At 44.5% G+C, this 20923-nt stretch overlaps 1 protein-coding gene across 2 annotated transcripts in view; it reads right to left on the bottom strand.

Moving 5' to 3' along the window:
* Positions 1–275: 275 nt before the first annotated feature.
* SPRYD3 (SPRY domain containing 3) overlaps positions 276–20923 on the bottom strand; it is a 34118-nt gene continuing 13470 nt past the window's right edge. For both annotated transcript variants that reach the window (XM_044286075.1, XM_044286076.1), the window contains exons 4-11: positions 16192–16316; positions 8156–8291; positions 7868–8056; positions 5706–5855; positions 5466–5523; positions 4363–4482; positions 4106–4272; positions 276–1169 (exon numbers count right to left, since the gene is read on the bottom strand). In XM_044286075.1, coding sequence (XP_044142010.1) covers positions 1035–1169; positions 4106–4272; positions 4363–4482; positions 5466–5523; positions 5706–5855; positions 7868–8056; positions 8156–8291; positions 16192–16316 — 1080 coding nt within the window. In that variant the 3' untranslated portion in view covers positions 276–1034. The remainder of the gene's footprint in view (positions 1170–4105; positions 4273–4362; positions 4483–5465; positions 5524–5705; positions 5856–7867; positions 8057–8155; positions 8292–16191; positions 16317–20923) is intronic.

The raw sequence follows: 20923 nt of genomic DNA, 5'->3' as shown, positions 1-20923 counted from the left end.
TTAGTGAATGACCCCCAATATGCACTCTAACCAGATGTCTGACAGATTTGCATACGCATAAGGGTACTTTCACACTAGCGTTTTTCTATTCCGGCATAGAGTTCCGTCATAAGGGCTCTATACCGGAAAATAACTGATCAGTCATATCCCCACGCATGCTGAATGGAGAGCAATCCGTTCAGGATGCATCAGGATGTCTTCAGTTCACTCGTTTTGACTGATCAGGCAAAAGATAAAACCGTAGCATGCTACAGTTTTATCTCCAGCGAAAAAGGCTGAAGACATGCCAGATCCAGCATTTTTCCCCATAGGAATGTATTATTGCCGGATCAGTCCTTCCGGTCTGCACATGCGCAGACCGGTAAAAATGTGGGAAAAAAAAGACACAAGACGGCTCCATCTGTCCACATGACAAGCGGAGAGACTGATCCGTTCTTGCAATGCATTTGAGAGGCGCATCCAGATCCAGATGCGTCTCACAAATGCTTTCAGTCACATCCAGATTGGCGGATCCGGCGGGCAGTTCCGACGACGGAAATGCTCGCCGGATTACACTGCCGCAAGTGTGAAAGTAGCCTAAGCTAAGTAAAGGTGGTCAGCCTTAAGACCCCCATTACACAGGCCGATAATCAAGTCAAAGGTGAAAGCATCTTTGATGCGGACACCAAAATGAACATTTCTGGGCAGCAGATTGTGCTGTGTAAACCGCGTTTAGCTGCTCAGAAACAAAGGTTCTCTATGGGGACATGCAACTGCAGCAGCTCCGCACCCGAAACTGACCAAGGAGCCAAAAGGTACTCCTCCAAAATCCTCTCTTGTTTCCTGTCACCTCATGTCTTCTGCTATGCCAAAATATACAGGCAATGAGCACTGTGGAGCCCACATTGACATGCAAGGGCCACTGAGACATTTCCAGACACGAAGAAGCACTATCACAAGCCCACGTGCAAATCGTGCAAGACCGGGAGGGAGGGGGTTGATGTATGGGAAGATGGCAAATGAATGCAGTGTTCTTTCCCACTGATATCAATCTTTCACCCACTCAGTGGGTGCAGGTCCACTTTGACTTTCTCTCCACTGCTCAGCATTCCTATGGTAGGATAGAAGCCCCCCTGAGGCAAAATGGATTCCTTCTTTCCAATGATCTTCCCATTCCTTGTGAAGAAAACCTGGGGATCAAGAAACATCAATTTTACACAAATTTGCAAAAGGTCTAGCAAACACAGACAAGGCCAGTTTTCCCAGGTCCGATTCCTTAATCTGGCCATACACTTTAGGCTACTTTCACACCTGCGTTCAGGTGTCCGCTCGTGATCTCCGTTTGAAGGGGCTCACAAGCGGCCCTGAACGCAGCCGTCTGGCCCTAATGCGGATCCACTGAGAATGCATCCGTCTGCCAGTGCTCAGCCTCCGCTCAGTGAGCGGACACCTGAACGCTGCAAGCAGCGTTCGGGTGTCCGCCTGGCCGTGCGGATCCGTCCACACTTATAATGGAAGTCAATGGGGACGGATCCGCTTGAAGATGACACCATATGGCTCAATCTTCAAGCGGATCCGTCCCCCATTGACTTTCAATGTAAAGTCTGAACGGATCCGCTCAGGCTACTTTCACACTTAGAAATTTTTCTAAGTTATAATGCAGACGGATCCGTTCTGAACGGATGCAAACGTCTGCATTATAGGAGCGGATCCGTCTGATGAAACATCAGACGGACCCGCTCCGAACGCTAGTGTGAAAGTAGCCTTAGATAGCTGCATGATCGGGGTTGTCCGGGTTAATTTATTAAGACCATTGTTTTAAACGCCGGTCTCAATAAGCCCCTGCTCTAGCAGTGGTTCCGCAGAAGACGGCGCCTCTACATAAATCCGGCAGATCCACCGCCGCTTCTAAATCTACGCCAGCTCCCTTGCTGCTGTAGATTTAGACCATTTTCTGCACCTAAAACCCTTTTCCCCGCCAACTTTTTTTAGACCTGGCGTGAGCGGAGAAAAGTCGGAGATTGTGGCGCATAGAACCTTTGCGCTGCAATCTGCGACAGAAATACACGCAATATAGATGTGTGTCTGTTAGTAAAAAACCCCCACGTGTTATGCATATCTACTGAATGGCTGAGGACCTTGCTAGTGGAGGTGGCGAGACATTTTCCCGCACTTGCAGAGTTCATTTAGTGGGAACGTTTGTACCCTAGCTCAGTCACAGTAAGGCTTTGCCTCCTACTTTTCTCTCATGGTAAAGCTGCACAAATAGTCTTTATGTTCATCTGAAATCTTGTGTGACCACAGAACAAGCTCCACAGCGGAGCACAGCCACAGATCACCGTGTTACTTTGTAAATATGTAATAGTAAAATAAATGTAATGACTTGCATTCCATAACTGGGAACAAATGACTTCTTAGCATTTTTATTACAATACGCCCCTTCGTACATTTTGGCAAGCAGGTTCTACAGGGTGCAGGAAAGACTTGTCTTGGTCTGAGCTCATCCGTATAAGGCCTCATGCACACAACAACCATTTTGGTCCGCATCCAAGCCACAGTTTTGGCGGCTTGGATGCCGACCCATTCACTTCAATCGGGCCGCAAAACATGCTGTCCGCATCCGTTGCGTGGCCCCGAAAAAAATAAAATAATATAACCTGTCCTATTCTTGTCCGCGCTTTCCGGACAAGAATAGGTAGTTATAGTAAAGGCTGTCTGTTCCGTCCCACAAATTGCGGAACGCATATGGACACCACTGTTTTGCGCACCGCAAAACACACAACGGTCGTGTGTATGAAGCCTAAGACATGCTGTTCTACTTTCTATTAACCCCTTAGTGACCAACCTGTCTAGGGCCTTAGTGACCAAGCGTTTGTCTTCCTTTTTTTCCCCCATCGTCGCGTTCCAAGAGCTATAATTTTTTTACTTTTCCGTCTATATAGCTTTATGAGGACTTGTTTTTTGTGGGACAAGTTGTAGTTTTTAATGGTGCCATTTTGGGGTACACAACTTTTTGATTAACTTTACTCTTTTTGGGAGTGAGATGGAAAAAACAACAACAATACTGCCACTGTGTTTTTAAATTATAAATTTTACAGCGTTTATTCTTCTGTATAAATAACATAATATCTTTATTCTCTGGGTCAGTACGATTACAGTGATACCAAATACATAATTTTTTTTTTTTCTTTACATTTCACTACTTTTTTTTGCAATAAATCCCCATTGCCGCTTCCCAAGACCCATAACCTTTTATTTTTCATTCTATGGTGTTGTGTGAGGGCTTGATTTTTGCGGGACGACTAGTATTTTTCATTGGTATAATTTTCGAGTAAATGGCGCTTTATCGCTTGTTAATAAGTTTTTTTAATGGCAAGAATAAAAAAATTCATATATTTTTTTTTCTTTTTACAGCGTTCACCGTAGGAGATAATTTACATATTTATGTAGTCCGGGTCGTTACGGATGTGGCAATACCAAACATATGGGGAAGATTTTATTTTTTTTTGCAATTTTTTATTATTGAGAAGCGCATTTTTTTATTGAATACATTTTTATTTTTTTACCACTTAATAGTCCCACAAGGGAACTACAACACAGCTTTTTGATTGCCTTTAAATTGCAATGCACTATCCCTTATAGTGCATTGTATTTTAATGGCAATGCTATTCTGACATGCCCCAGAGAGGCGATCGCATTTACGGGATGCCGATGGGAGATAGAGGGAGCGGACTCCCTCTGTCAGCACTTTACATGCTGCGGGCGCCATTGCCAGTGGCATGTAAAGTGTTAAACAGCCCAGACCATCACTCCTGCCGATCCGGGCTGTTAGAGCAGGGCCGCGGCTCTCACTAAGGGGTTAAAGAAAGTTTCCATATGTTCGGTATTAATGACTGATCCTCAGGATCGTTTATCAATATAAGATCGGAGGGTATCCGAATCCCTGACAATATGCTGTTTAAAAGGGGGTTGCAGTCTCCTCACACTTTATAGCGCCTGTGCCTGGTGCTGAAGCTTCTATTCACTTGAAAAGGAATGAGCTGTGCTGATTAGCGGGGTACTGGGAGGCAAAATGCCCCCCCCCCCCCCCCCCCAATCCAAAATTGGATATCAGGCTGGCACTTACCACAACTTTTCTGCCCTCATGATCCCGCTCGAAGTCCTCCTCTTCTTCTTCATCTTCCTCCTCCCCATCCTCGTCTTGCTGCTGCTCTCGCCGGAGGTACATAACGTTCCTGATGCCACGAGGCTGCAGTCTCATTTCCTTCATGTCGCTGCTGTCATCACTTTCCCCTATGAAGGAGGCAGTTATAAATCAAGGGAACGGATCACATCTGGAGAGTGAACAAGAACCATCCATCCAGAATGTTTTTTTTTTTATACCTTCACTGTCAAGAATATAATCCCTTGGAAACATGATTCCACAGCCCATGATGTCCCCTTTATAGCAGCGTGGACCGAATGGATCCCCAACTCCACTTCCATGGAAAATCTTCCCATCATCTGTTAAGTGCGGTACATTTTATCAGCTTTGACACGTTACAGGTATTATGCAAATGATAAACTTGGGCAGTCCAAAAAATAATAATTTTATGGTACAGGGGGAATAGGCTTCTTACCCCAATGTACAAATCTAGAAAAACGAGCAGCACTCCAATGGATAAAAGTAAGTGAACCTTTATTCACCCAGGTTTATTTATTTAAAGGTGAATAAAGGTTCACTTACTTTTATCCATTGGAGTGCTGCTCGTTTTTCCAGATTTTTTTTATAATAAATATATATATATATATATATATATATATATATATATATATATATATATATATATATATATATATATATATAATCATACATTACTCTCAGTTAGGAAAGTGACAAAGGTGTGCGTGCGTAGTGGCGGTACACGGTAATGCTTTTAAAATGAGATTGCGCTTCTAAATCAAGTGCTTACTGGCAGCCCCCTACACAGACCAACATACCAGGTACCCAGTTTATTTATTTTTCATTTTATTTTATACATTTTACACCATCACTCCAGTAAAGCGGTGGCATAGAAAGTGAAGTAACATGAGCAACTTTTCGTCTGCATGTAATCTGTTGCATCATTTCAATGGGTCTGCGCACACATCAAAAAACGCTGCATGTTCTATATCAGGAATGCCCAACCTGTTGCAAAACTATAACTCCCAGCATGCCCGGAGAACAGCTGGAGAGCCGCAGGTTGAGCATCCCTGTTCTATATTGTGCTTTTTTCACGCCGTCCTGGCTCCATAGAAGTGAATGGGGCTTGTGCAAAAAACAGAAGGCATCGGGATGGTTGCTAGGAGATGTTGTGTGCAAAATGCAACAAAAAGTATCAGTTTTTCCCTGAACAGATCCAGACTAATTTTTTATTGTTCCTGTGAAATAAGCCTAAGATGTACCAAAGGCATCAAACACTGTGCAACATTTGATACATTTAATGCTAACTATGGCGATGCAATACCTGCATGATATGCAACAGAACCACGGCTCCAGCCTGGGTGCCTATTTTTGGGGTAATCCTGTATAACAAAACAAAAAAAAGTTATGCAATTTAATTACGAATAATCCCGCTAGACAGTGATCCTGGAAGACCGATCTCGCCAAGTAAAGACAATACAGAATCCTCCCAAAACTGGAAGGAGACATTGCCCAATACGAAGGTGCAGGACTGAGACTAGGGAACACGTCCCCAACTACTCACCTTTCTTGCTAGACCTAAAGCAATATAGCATTTCTCCCCCGGGTCGACAATCTCCACCTCAAAGTAATGACTCCGTGTGCTGAGAGAATGACGCGCCTGTGCCAGACCCACATCTATTATACTTTTTCCTTTCCCAACATATTCTAGGAGCTGAAAAAATAAAAATAAAGGATATATCAGGTAGGTACAGTATATGATGAACCTACAGCTTAAAGAAGGACTTAAAGACTACACTTTTGGGCCAATGTATTTTTTATTATAGCCTTATATTCATTTTAGGCTAAAAAACATTTTTAATTGGTCTTTACTAGAAAATATTACAATATGAACAGTTTTTCATGCACAGCTTTCACTAAATTATGTCAGGAGCTGCTCTAAAGGTCCCTTTACACGTAATGATTCCTTCCCGACAATGTGTTGCTCGCTAGCGGAGGAGACCGGTTTATTTACATGCAGCAAATTTCCTCCAGAGTATGGGGAGGAGCGATCACCAACGCCACCTCTCGTCCCCATAAAGACTCATTGTTTGCCGTCAGGAGATCATGATTACCCAGCACAATATGCTGTCAGTAAACAATCATTTTTGTGGGCACACAAACTATCGGCTTACTCAATGAACGAGCGTTTCTCTAGTTCATGGGATAATCGGCAGTACATTTACACCGACTGATCACTAAGGCGCATTACTATAAACGCTCATCGGTGATCATCGATATGCGTTTCTTGATCCGTTTAAAGGACCTTTAAATGGCATCTGTCCGCAGATTTGTACCTATGACACTGGCTGACCTGTTACATGAGCGCTTGGCAGCTGAAGGCATCTGTGTTGGTCCCATGTCCATATGTGTCCTCATTGTTGAGAAAAAAATAATGTTTTAATATATGGCTTTAAGAGCAACAAGGACATTACCATTACACCTAGAGGTTCTGCTTTCTCTGCCACTGCCGAGTCCTCTCCCCTTTATGTTTTCACTGCCACTCTCTCAGTCTAAGGGCAGAGGACATGGCAGTCGTAGAGAGAGAGAGAAGATCCTCTAGGTGTAATGGTAACGCCCCCGTTGCTCCTAGAGGCTCATTTGCATATATTAAAGGAAACCTGTCACCAGGATTTTGTGTATAGAGCTGAGGACATGGGTTGCTAGATGGCCGCTAGCACATCCGCAATACCCAGTCCCCATAGCTCTGTGTGCTTTTATTGTGTAAAAAAACTGATTTGATACATATGCAAATTAACCTGAGATGAGTCCAGTACGTCAGATGAGTCAGGGACAGGGCTCATCTCAGGTTAATTTGCATATGTATCAAATCGTTTTTATTTATTTTTTACACAATAGAAGCACACAGAGCTATGGGGACTGGGTATTGCGGATGTGCTAGCAGCCATCTAAGCAACCCATGTCCTCAGTTCTATACACAAAATCCCGGTGACAGGTTCCCTTTAAAACTTATTTTCTCAGTGATGCGGGCACATATGAACATGGGACCAACACAGATGCCTTCAGCTGCCAAGTGCACATGTAACAGGTCAGCCAGTTTCATAGATACAAATCTGCTGACAGATGCCCTTTAACAGCTCACTCTTATCGGTACATTGCTGGCAGCTCAAACAAACGTCTGAAATTAGGGTTTATGAGCTGTCTGGATTCCAAAGATCAGGGCTGCAACCAGGAAGCGAGCCTGCTAGTCCGCAAATGCACAGAAAGTGAACGCTGTAGAGGAAAAAACTGTTGAAAATTATGAATCAAGTCCAATAGAAAAAAAAAGATTTTTAGTCCAAAATGAGTAAAGCGCTGTAATGAAAAAAAATGCCCCAGGTTTTCATAGTGTTTAAAGAAATATTCCAGTTATAACAAGTTATCCCCAGCATTGCCATAGGGACATTATGGATCCAAGTAAATAACCACATGAAGATCTGCATCCTAAACAACATCACTAATTGTGCAGATGGCATTTTGGATTGGCAGAAATGTCCCTATAAATCCCCAGCTGCCAGGGGAAGAAGCGCAGTCAAGGCGATACAGACGGCTAGCAATGAAGGTCAGAGTTCGGCTTGGGAATAAGAGTTTTGCATTTCTTAAAGAATTTAAAAGTTATGAAAATATAGAAAGTCTTAAAAAAAAACAAAAAAAAAAAACACACACACTCTTGCTCAAGTTTCCTACCGTGCCAGAAACTCTGACATCATGTAGCCTTCCCCACTCATCTTCATAACTGTCCACCATCATTATGCTGTCATCATCCTCGCAGCCAAGTTCTGCATTTAAATGAAGGCGCACCTCTTCACCTAAGGAGTGCATGCCCACTGCTGGGAACAGGCCATCGGGAGACAAGGGCATCACCGTGCTGCCAACCTGCACGGGGCAAGAGACAAGCACGCGCCATTCATAATATGTAAAGGAAACAGCAACGGTTACTTTACAAGAACCACCAACCTGCTGCCCCTCACTTACCCGTTTTCCATTCTTTGTAAAGAAAATCTGCGCCGTCTGTACATGGAAAGAGCCGGGCTCTATACCACAGCCGATCCGGTCACCTGAACTGCACTTTGTACCAAACTGCCGTCCCTTTGCTCTCCCGTTATAAAGCCTGAAAGAATATATACAGTCACATTTCTCATAAAACAGCAATACAAGACCACGCCAGAGCACTCTGCAAGCAACTCTCAGGTTGATGTTATGATGCAAAGTACATTTTTGCCACTTTTTTTTCAGTTCTTAAATGCATATTGTGCAAAACAGTCTTCCTAAAGGGCACCTGCCAGCAGATTTGTACCTATGACACTGGCTGACCTGTTGCATGTGCTGTTGGCAGCTGAAGGCATCGGCATTGGTCCTGAGGAGAAACGCAGTAGCACCGCGGCCTTCTCTCAGCTTTTCCTAGGCCATGTGATGACACGTTCATGTGTCCTAGGTGCAGCTCAGCCCCATAGAAGTGAATGTGGCTGAGCTGCGACACTAAACACAGCCGCTATACAATGTTTGGCGCTGTGTTTAGTGAGCCGAGAGAGGGCCGCAGCGCGATGTCTTCTCAGACAGTTGATCGGCGGAGGTCCCGGGTGTCGGACTCCTACTGATCACATACTGATGACCTATCCTGGGAAAAATGGTCATGTGATGGCCGTTTAAGTAACCGCCGACACACAGCCATTTATAGAACCAATTGAAGTCTATAGGGCTATTCACATGACCGTTTAATTTTTTTTAAACGGACAGGGAATAGCAGCTGTCAAAACATAGGACATGTTTTTACGGCTAGACGGACCTCACTGAAATCAAGGGGACAGTTTTTTTTTTTGTTTTCTTTTTTTTTTTTAAAGGCCATTTTGAAAAGAGTGCACTGGTCTAAGGGCCATTCAAAACAAAACAAAAACCTCATCCACTGGCACATGTGGGGGCACTCACTCCTCACTGCAGGCTTTAAACTGGCACTCCCAGCGTGGTGACATCACATATATACTGGGGGCACAAATACTGTATATAGGCTGAGTGGCACTGAGGGGCCATTTTTCATAATTTGGGGAGCATTGTTCCATGTGATGTCCATGATGTATATATACACTGAGGGCAATGGATGTGTTAAAAAATAAATAAAAAAAGGCTAATTAACTACGGTTTCAAATGGCCATTAAAAACGGATACACAGCCTGAAAACAGATGCACACACCGATACAAAATGGACATGAAAAACTCGGTTTTTAACAGACTTCTTCACAGATGCCTTTCGGAGAGGCTTAGACTCTTCAGATGCTGGCATATTCCTTGTCCGATCTCTGGGCTGTGACTACATAAAGTGTGCAGAGAGAGACTAGTGACAGGCGTTATTAGAAAACGTTCGAGTCCAGACTGAAAATACGATGTAATGATTTATATTCACGTAATAAAAATAACCTGTCCGCCTCCACTCCATTGTCCAGGAGGATTTCCTGCGCTGGAATTACAAGGCTGCCGCTTCCTCAGACATTGGCTCGCTCAGAAATTTACATTTCTACATATATAGTCTAAATTTGCAGACACAAAGGGGGTCATTTACACTTTTTGGTTATTTGCGCAGCAACCTCCGACCTTTTCCACCACTTAAAAAAAAAAAAAAAAAAAAAGGAGTGGCATGGGGCGGGTCAGCTGGCCCATCACATTTATCATTTCCTACGCCTGTTTTAGTCGTAGGAAATGGTTGCGAGGCAGACAGGCCTCATATATGAAGAGGGAAGATGTATGTCTCCTAGAACGGTGCAGGAAACCTATTAGAGGAGATGTATGGTATATCTGCTGCGTTTTCCCCACAATCACCTGGTCTGAGGCGAGGCCTGGTGCGATAATCACTTGGGGATAAGGCAATCCTCAGAGTGAGGCCGAGTTCACACAAACGCGTGTGACCCGTGCTGCGGACTGCAAAGCACGATCGCCGGCCATAGGTCAGCCACATCGGATCACGGATCCATTCACTTTAATGGGTCCGGGATTCGCAAAAGATAGAACATATCCTATCTTTTTGCGGAACGGAAGTACGGGACGTAACCCCACGGAAGCACTCCATAGTGCTTCCGAAGGGTCCCGCTCCATGCGGCCGTTCCGCAATTCCGGATTTGCGGACCCATTGAAGTGAATGGGTTCGCATCCGTGATGAGGAATGCACACGGAACTGTGGCCGTGTATTGCGGATCCGCAATACGGCCACGGATCACACACGTTCGTGTGAACTAGGCCTGAGAGAAGGAGTTAGGCCCCAGGGAACAGACCTGCAGAGGCTCTGTGTGGTTCCAGCCAGGAGGGCTGGGCGGCCACAAGGCTAAGGAAGTCTGAGTTTGGGGGGACCCAGTGACAGCTGAAGAGAGGTGTCGCACGGTCAGAGTCAGGAGGACTGCTGGACCATATCCCCCAGGGTATTTCACTGCTTCCACCAGTATGACTGGTGGTTTGCATTGGTCACAGATAGGAGGCTGTCTGACCGAAGCCGAATACCGCAGTGTGAACACTGAGCTAGAGTTAAAGCGAACCTTTCACCTCATTTTCACTTTATAAACTAGCAACAGTACCTTATAGATTATCTTCAGTGTGTTCTTATACATGTTAGTGCCGCTTTCCTGCGCTCTTTATTCTTGAAAAAAATCGTCTTATAAAGTTCACATTTCCTGCTCCAACAGTCACGCAACAAGTCAAGGGGGTATCCCTCCCCTCACCTCTGGCTGTACCTCCCCTGCCCTAACCCCGCCTCTATGCTCTGTAATTGACAGCCGGCTCAGTCGCCGGGACCGCGCTTGTGAATCCTGCGCATGCGCCGTCCTCCTCATTCGCCGACACTTTGTCTGATGAAACCGAGCCAAACGGATCCTGACACACAATGTAAGTCAATGGGGACGGATCAATTTTTCCTGACACAATAGAAAACGGATCCGTCTCCCAGTGACTTTGAATGGTGTTCAAGACGGATCCGTTTTGGCTATGTTACGCGAGTGTGAAAGTAGCCTAATAAAGCACTTCTTTGAGCTTGAAATCCCCCTGTTTGATGAGAAGTCTGCCATTGCTGACCCCCGAGAGCGATCCCTTACATGGTATAAATCTACACCAGCAAGCTGTCACCTAACAGGCAGGAGGGATTAAATTGCTGGTCTTTATAAATGTCCCCCATAATATATCATAGGGGTATTCACATCTGGGACATGCCATAAATGTCACATAGGATGATAGGTGTGGGGCCCAACTCTGCCAACCTTTCCGATCTCAAAAACAGGGCCCCAAAGTGACTCGGCAGTAACACAGCAGGTTTGGATTTCTGGCGACTTGAGAGCCACATTAACCTGTGGTTGGCAACTCAAACCACATTCACTTTCATTACATTGTAACATGGCATGGCAATACTGTGCTCTTTGGCTGTGCAAAGTGTCGCACAGCCAAAATCAGCTTGTCCTAGTCTAAAGTACGCGCTTAATATAATCTGCACGTAAATCACATTTAAAAGGGTATTCCAGTCAGGTTACATGCACACGACCGCTTTGGTCCGCATCCGAGCCGCAGATTTTGCGGCTTGGATGCGGACCCATTCACTTCAATGGAGCTGCAAAAGATGCGGACAGCACTCAGTGTGCTGTCCGCATCCGTTGCTCCGTTCCATGGTCCGCAAAAAATAAATAAATAAATATAACCTGTCCTATTCGGATCCGTTTTGCGGACAAGAATAGACAGTTATATTAATGCCATCCGTGTTTTGCAGATCTGCAATTTGCAGACCGCAAAACACACAATGGTCGTGTGCATGTAGCCTTGTGTGAAGTTATTGCTGATCCACAGGATAAATATTAGATAGTGGGGGTCCTACTGCTGGGACTGATACAGATCACGAGAACAGGGACTCTGCACTCTGCAGCAGGTAAGACCTGTCACAGACCTGTCACCAGTAGGAGGAGCTCCCGGCCGGTCACAGACAGCGCAGCAGGTAAGTATGATGCTTCTAATATTGCTAAGTAACCATGGCAACCAGGACTGCAGTAGCGTCCTGGTTGCCATGGTTACCGATCAGAATTCCCAGCAATTAAACTGGGACTCAGATCTGAACTCTCCGCTGCCACCAGTGTCCCCGGCCACACTGGCAACCAATGAGTTAAAACACTTGAAGTGTCCCCAGTGAGAAATATATATATTTTTTACTGGAGAACCCTTTTAGGCCTCATGCACAAGACTGTTCTGCATGTGCCCAATCCGCATTTTTGCAGAATGCACCATGGATTCATTTACTTATAAAAAAAACTAATCAAAATCTGACACTTTACGGATGTCATCTGTGTTGTCGCATTCGATTGTTTATTACGCAAATTATAGAGCATGTCCTATTCTTGTCCATTTAGCAGACAAAAATGGTCATTTCTAGTGATGGGAGGGAGAAAACTGCGGATTGCACACAGAAGGTAGCAGTATTTTGCAGATATGGTCCTGTGCATGAGGACGCTGGGAATAGCAACTTCAGAAAGGCCTGTATCTACTAGATAGCAAAAGAAGGGGATCAGGCTGTTCCTCGAGCAGCAGACAACATCAGCAGTGGGATTCAGCATCGGAGGACGACACTTCTCAGAAGATCCGGTCACTCATAGAAGTGCTGGTAACTTGTACTGATACGTGCAAAGAGCATTTTTGTTCCATGGTAAAAAAATAAATAAAAAAAAATGGCATACCACTTCTGGCTGCATTAGCGGCCTGCTCTGTGGCTGCTAATTATTTTAACCCCTTAAGGACACAGCCTTTTTACACCTTAGGACCAGGCCATTTTTTGCAAATCTGACCAGAGTCACTTTAAATGCTGATAACTTTAAAACGCTTTGACTTATCCAGGCTATTCTGAGATTGTTTTTTCGTCACATATTGTACTTCATGACACTGGTAAAATGAAGTAAAAAAAATTATTTTTTTTGCACCAAAAAATACCTAATTTAACAAAAATTTGGAAAAATTTGCAAATTTCAAAGTTTCAGTTTCTCTACTTCTGTAATACATAGTAATACCCCCAAAAATTGTGATGACTTTACATTCCCCATATGTCTACTTCATGTTTGAATTATTTTGGGAATGATATTTTATTTTTTGGGGATGTTATAAGGCTTAGAAGTTTAGAAGCAAATCTTGAAATTTTTCTGAAATTTACAAAAACTCAATTTTTAGGGACCAGTTCAGGTCTCAAGTCACTTTGCGAGGCTTACATAATAGAAACCACCCAAAAATGACCCCATCTAAGAAACTACACCCCTCAAGGTATTCAAAACTGATTTTGAATACGTTGTTAACCCTTTAGGTGTTGCACAAGAGTTATTGGCAAATGGGGAGGAAATTTGAGAATTTTATTTTTTTGTATAATTTTTCATTTTAACCCATTTTTTCCACCAACAAAGCAAGGGTTAACAGCCAAACAAGACTATCTTTATTGCCCTGACTCTGCCGTTTACAGAAACACCCAATATGTGGCCGTAAACTACTGTACGGCCACACAGCGGGGCGTAGAGTGAAAGGTGCGCTGTTTGTTTTTTGGAGGGCTGATTTTTATGGACCGGTTTTTTGACACCATATCCCATTTGAAGCCCCCCTGATGCACCCCCAGATTATAAACTCCATAAAAGTGACCCCATCTAAGAAACTACACCCCTCAAGGTATTCAAAACTGATTTTACAAACTTTGTTAACACTTTAGGTGTTGCACAAGATTTAATGGAAAATAGAGATACAATTTCAAAATTTCACTTTTTTGGCAGATTTTCCATTTAAATTTTTTTTTTCCAGTTACAAAGCAAGGGTTAACACCCAAACAAAACTCATTATTTATGGCCCTGATTCTGTAGTTTACAGAAACACCCCATATGTGGTCGTAAACCGCTGTACGGGCACACGGCAGGGCGCAGAAGGAAAGGAATGCCATACGGTTTTTGGAAGGCAGATTTTGCTGGACTGGTTTTTTGACACCATGTCCCATTTGAAGCCCCCCTGATGCACCCCTAGAGTAGAAACTCCAAAAAAGTGACCCCATTTTAGAAACTACGGGATAGGGTGGCAGTTTTGTTGGTACTAGTTTAGGGTACATATGATTTTTGGTTGCTCTATATTACACTTTTTGTGCGGCAAGGTAACAAGAAATAGCTTTTTTGGCAGCGGTTTTTTTTTTTGTTATTTACAACATTCATCTGACAGGTTAGATCATGTGGTAATTTTATAGAGCAGGTTGTCACGGACGCGGCGATACCTAATATGCATACAATTTTTTTTATTTATGTACGTTTTACACAATGATTTCATTTTTAAAACAAAAAAAATGTTTTAGTGTCTCCATAGTCCAAGAGCCATCGTTTTTTCAGTTTTTGGGCGATTATCTTAAGTAGGGTCTCATTTTTTGCGGGATGAGATGACGGTTTGATTTGCACTATTTTGGGGTGCATATGACTTTTTGATCGCTTGCTATTACACTTTTTGTGACGTAAGATGACAAAAAATGGCTTTTTTTACACCGTTTTTATTTTTATTTTTTTACGGTGGTCACCTGAGGGGTTAGGTCATGTGATATTTTTATAGAGCCGGTCGATACGGACGCGGCGATACCTAATATGTATACTTTTTTTTTTTATGTAAGTTTTACACAATGATTTCATTTTTGAAACAAAAAAAAATGATGTTTTAGTGTTTCCATAGTCTAAGAGCCATAGTTTTTTCAGTTTTTGGGCGATTATCTTAAGTAGGGTCTCATTTTTTGCGGGATGAGATGACGGTTTGATTGTTACAATTTTGGCGTACATGCGACTTTTTTGATCACTTTTATTACCTTTTTTTGGGAAGTAAGGTGGACAAAATTTCAATTTCATCATAGTTTTTTATTTTTTATTTTTATGGCGTTCACCGTTCGGGTAAAGTAACATGACAGTTTTATAGATCAGGTCGTTACGGACGCGGCGATACCAAACATGTGTAGGGAATTTTATTTTTTTAATTTTTAATCAGTGATAAATGTGTTTTTTGATTTTTACTTTTTTTTCACTTTTTTTGACCCAGACCCACTTGGTTCTTGAAGATCCAGTGGGTCTGATGTCAGTATAATACAGTACTGTACTCTATATAGGGCTCTGTACTGTATTTTACTTACACTGAACAGATCTATGCTTTCAGCACAGATCTGTTCAGCACCATGGACAGCAGGACGCCTGAGCAGGCGTCCTGTTGCCATGGGAACCTTCCCCGTCTGCTCAGAACTTCGCAGACGGGGAAGGGTGAGCACGGGGCTGCGGGGGGCTGTCTGGGGGCTCTCTCCCTCTCCATCAGGGGGCTGCAAAGGCACTGCAGCCCCCCGATCTGAGAGGGAGGGAGCTCCCTCTTACTGTTAACTTTTTCCATACAGCGGTCCGTACGGACCGCTGTGTGGAAAGGGTTAAACGGCTGACATCGCATCACCGATGTCAGCCGTTTATACCAGGGTGCCAGCAATGTGCTGGCACCCTGGTATACCCACTGTACACCAACGATTACGCAATGGGAGGCGGGCGGGGGATCGCGATCCCGCCTGCCGCACCACCCGCCTCCCGCAACACCCCCCCTGCACCTCCCACCGGGCTAAAATCATTCAGAGGTGCAGGGGGGGTGATAAATATATATTTTCGCCACACTAAAGTTTCTGATCGCCGCGGTCAGGGACCGCAGCGATCAGAAACTGCAGAAAGCGCAACAAACCGCAGGTCTGAATTGACCTGCGGTTTGTTGCGATCGCGGACATGGGGGGGGGTCACGGGACCCCCCCGCGCATTTAGCCGAGGTGCCTGCTCAATGATTTGAGCAGGCACCTCGTTCCGATCACAGCCGGCCGCACGGCAGTGATCGGAACAACACATGACGTACCGGTACGTCATGTGTCCTTAAGGACTCGGGAAACATGCCGTACCGATACGTCATGTGTCCTTAAGGGGTTAAGTACCGGTAACACTTCACCCAGAAAACGTCCATTGGTTCGTCAATGATAATTAGGTACTTACTTGCCATCATCCGCATGGTAGGCCACGGAATCCGGCAGCCAACCTGGTTGGTGATCCAGACTGTAATATTGTGGTACTAATCCCACAGCTATTGTCCCTCGAACACCACGATCCACAATAGACACCTGAAGAGACAGACACAATCAGGATCCAATTCAAAAGGGAAACAACAAAAACACTGAGGCAGATTTACCAATCCTAATCGGCTGCCTTCACAAATTTTACTTGGCCTTTTTTTAAGCAGAGGCAAAAAAATACATTGATGTCAATGGTACAAAAATGCCAGCAAACAAGCCGAAAAAACCTATAGACAGAGTATGGTGCAATTAAAAAATAAAAACACCTTTAAAAAAAAAAAAAAAAAAACACGTTTGCACTGAGTTTCAGAATTCCGACTTAGAGCTAACATTTGGATGAAGGGTTGCACCAGATATAGAAATATCAACATCTTTTCGATACTTTGATGTCCAGTTCAATATGGACGTCGTCAGTATTTTGACAGTAAGCTGCACTATTGCTCAGCTTAGTAGAAGTTCCAATTACAGAACATAACATGGCGTGCACTGCGTTGTACACGCGCTCTCATCAGCGGCCATGCGTCTATGGCAGGAGAGCCAGGGGAACGCATAGGCGCAGGGATCAAGAAGGCTGCGGAGGTGGCATTGATTTGGTATGAAGTACTGTAATGCGGCACTTGGTATCGAAGTCCAAGTTCTGATGTCATGACCCTATCTGGATGTATAGGTTCAGGCTACATTCATATGACTCACATGGCCGTTATTTTAATAGCCAGTGAATACTGTCCATTTTCTATTTTTTGCCATTTTCACGGCCAGACAGACCCCACAGAAATCAATGAGGTCGTTTTAACATCAGTTAGATAGAAATGCACTGATTTAACGGATGTTAAAAAAAACTACACTAGTGCTATATGGCACTTGCCCGCGCAGAGGCAGTCGCTTCACTCTTGATTCTAAAGGACCTGCGCTGGGAGCGCGTGGTGATGTTCATCACACTTAAGCACCGGTCTTTCGGAATCAAGAGAGGAGCGATTGCCTCTGTGCCTGCAAGTGGGTAGTCATTTTGTTTTTATCAACTAAAAAGAAAAAATTAAAAATAAAAATTTTCAGCCGCTGGTTGTTCTAAAACACACAATTTAATTATTTATTCTGCTGGGTGTTCTGAAATACAAGTGGAATGTCCTGGAATCAGCAGAAAACATTCACCAATCTCTCCCCCTCTTGAGTAGTGGCTCTAGGGGACTCCTGGATGGACACCGTGCAGATACTTGGCACTGCGGCACAAGACAGATTTGATTCCTGGTCGCCTACTAGCACTTTCAGCAGTTTTGTGGGGTGAAAACTGCTGACCGCCTCCCCTTTATTGAGTCTTTAAAGGGAGCCTGCATTAAGTGCAATGAAGGCAGACCCAAGTCACGCTGTGCACCCTTCTTCTCCCTGCCTCTCCTCCTTGATTGACAGGGCTAGGTTCCTTTATAGTCATCTCACCTGGTCCTGTCAATCAGGAAGGAGAGGGAAGAGCTGGGAGCAGCGAGGGTGCACAGAGCGGCTTGGATACACCTCAGTGCACTTAACTGCTCATCTGCATATGGACTGAATTTTTTTTTCCCTCCAGAATGAAGCAACACGTAACAAAGTGAAGAGGTCTCATTACATTCAGTCTTTAAGACATTGTACCCGGTTAACAGTGATTTTTTGGTGACAGCTTCCCTTTAATGGCCTTAATGTAAGCCTAAGCCACTGCAACAAGAAGAATGAGGAGCTTGGGCACCAGACTGAACAGCGGGCACAGTGCCCTGATTACAGGGATGGCAGTCTCCATATAATAACTGCTGCTTCTAATAGTAATCATATACAGTCATGTGAAAAAATTAGGACACCCTTTGAAAGCATGTGGTTTTTTGTAACATTTTTAATAAAAGGTTATTTCATCTCTGTTTCAACAATACAGAGAGATTAAAGTAATCCAACTAAACAAAGAAAACTGAAGAAAAGTCTTTTCAAGATCTTCTGTAAATGTCATTCTACAAAAATGCCTATTCTAACTGAGGAAAAAGATAGGACACCCTCACATGTATTCCCTCTTAAATTGGCTCAGATCTCACACAGGTATATCACACCAGGTGCACATAATTAGTAGATCGTTACTCTGCATGTTGAATGAGGCTTGCCCTATTTAAACCTCAGACATTTAGTTTGGTGTGCTCCTGACTGTTGAAGTGAGAGTGAGCACCATGGTGAGAGCAAAAGAGCTGTCAGAGGACTTCAGAAAAAAGATTGTAGCAGCCTATGAGTCTGGGAAGGGATTTAAAAAGATCTCAAAAGATTTTGAAATCAGCCATTCCACTGTCCGGAAGATAGTCTACAAGTGGAGGGCTTTCAAAACAACTGCCAACATGCCCAGGACTGGTCGCCCCAGCAAGTTCACCCCAAGAGCAGACCGCAAGATGCTAAAAGAGGTCTCCAAAAACCCTAAAGTGTCATCTCGAGAACTACAGCAGGCTCTGGCTACTGTTGATGTAGAAGTACATGCCTCTACAATCAGAAAGAGACTGTACAAGTTTAACTTGCATGGGAGGTGTGCAAGGAGGAAACCTTTGCTTTCCAAGAGAAACATCGAGGCCAGACTGACATTTGCCAGAGATAAAGTTGACAAAGACCAGGACTTCTGGAATAATGTTCTTTGGACAGATGAGTCCAAAATTGAATTATTTGGACACAACAGCAGAGGACATGTTTGGCGTAAACCAAACACAGCATTCCAAGAAAAGAACCTCATACCAACTGTGAAGCATGGAGGTGGAAGTGTCATGGTTTGGGGCTGCTTTGCTGCAGCAGGACCTGGTCAGCTCACCATCATAGAATCCACGATGAATTCTACTATGTATCAGAAGGTGCTTGAAGAACATGTGAGACCATCAGTTAGAAAATTAAAGCTGAAGCGGAACTGGACCATGCAACATGACAATGACCCAAAACATACTAGTAAATCAACCAAAGATTGGCTGAAAAAGAAGAAATGGAGAGTCCTGGAATGGCCAAGTCAAAGTCCAGATTTGAATCCCATTGAGATGCTGTGGGGTGACTTTAAAAGGGCTGTACGTGCAAGAAACCCCTCAAACATCTCACAGCTGAAAAAGTTCTGCATTGAGGAGTGGGGTAAAATTTCCTCAGACCGATGTCGAAGACTGGTAGATGGCTACAAGAACCGTCTCACTGCAGTTATTTCAGCCAAAGGAGGTAACACTCGCTATTAGGGGCAAGGGTGTCCTATCTTTTTCCTCAGTTAGAATAGGCATTTTTGTAGAATGACATTTACAGAAGATCTTGAAAAGACTTTTCTTCAGTTTTCTTTGTTTAGTCGGATTACTTTAATCTCTCTGTATTGTTGAAACGGAGATGAAATAACCTTTTATTAAAAATGTTACAAAAAACCACATGCTTTCAAAGGGTGTCCTAATTTTTTCACATGACTGTAACTGTAGAAAGCCCCAGTTAGGTCAAAGGCACACGGCCGTGAGCGGTCCGTGGAACCACGAGCTGGATTCCTGAGAGCAGGAGCGCACGGCGTCATTGGTTGCCATGACGCCGTGCGCTCCCTGCTGCCGCAATACAGTAATACACTGGTATGATCTATACCAGTGTATTACTGTACTGTGGCGGCAGCAGGGAGCGCACGGCGTCATAGCAACCAATGACGCCATGCGCTCCTGCTATCAGCAGGAATCCATCCCGTGGTTCCACGAACTGCTCACGGCCGTGAAAAACAGCCGTGTGCATTCGGCCTTACCAGCACACATTACTGCACATCAGGGATGGGGAATCTCCTACCCAATCATTTCATGTGGCCTCCTGCCCCCCTGCCAGAGCATGTAAGGGTGCATGCAGGAGGCACAGGAAGGTGGGAACAGAGCTGCGCTGGCTTTACTCACCTTCCCCGGTCCTATTCTGGGCCCCGCTCTGTGTCCTGACATGTACAGTGTCAGGATGTAGTGCACGTAGACACTCTGTGCGCCGTCAGGTCACAGTACAACGCAGGGAGGGCGAGTGAATCTGCTCAGTGGCGGCACCGTATGTCTGGTTGGTCTGAGGTCTGATCTGAAGACAGGCTGGGGGCTCATTTGAGGTTGATAAAGGCTGGGGGGGGGGGGGTTGATCTGTGATTAATGGAGGCTGGGGAAGGTCTGATTGGGATCTCATCGGAGGCGGATGGGTCTGTTTGAAGGCTGGAGGCTCATCTGAGGCCGATGGAGGCGGGGGGGTTTATCTGTGGGTAATGGAGGCTGAGGAGGGTCTGACCTGAGACTGAGAAAAGGACAGAGGCAGGTAGAGTGGAAGCTGGGTGAACCCCTCTAGGATGAGCCTGGCTGCCATTAATGCCAAATAAAGATATAAAGAACTAAATACCGTATTTTTCACTTTATAAGACGCACCCCCCCCTCCCCAAAAGTAGGGAGGAAATGGCTGTGCGTCTTATAAAGCAATACTAGTGAGTGCTTCCATTATGGAAGTGCTCAATAGTATGCATTTGATTTTGGGAGCGGGGAAGAAGCGCCAGCACGTCCGATACTCGCCCTCCCTGGTCTTCTTGCTGGGGCCGGTGCTGCATGGTCCTGACCGCGTACAGGGCAGAGGGTGGTCTAAAAGAAAAGGGCTGTTCTGAGGTCTCTTGGGGGTCTGTCATGGAGGGATGATATGGTGTCCTGATATTT

Source organism: Bufo gargarizans, chromosome 3, assembly GCF_014858855.1.
Source record: "Bufo gargarizans isolate SCDJY-AF-19 chromosome 3, ASM1485885v1, whole genome shotgun sequence".
Classification (NCBI taxonomy): domain Eukaryota; kingdom Metazoa; phylum Chordata; class Amphibia; order Anura; family Bufonidae; genus Bufo; species Bufo gargarizans.
Note: the sequence above shows the minus strand (reverse complement) of the source record. Positions and strands in the feature narration are given on the sequence as shown.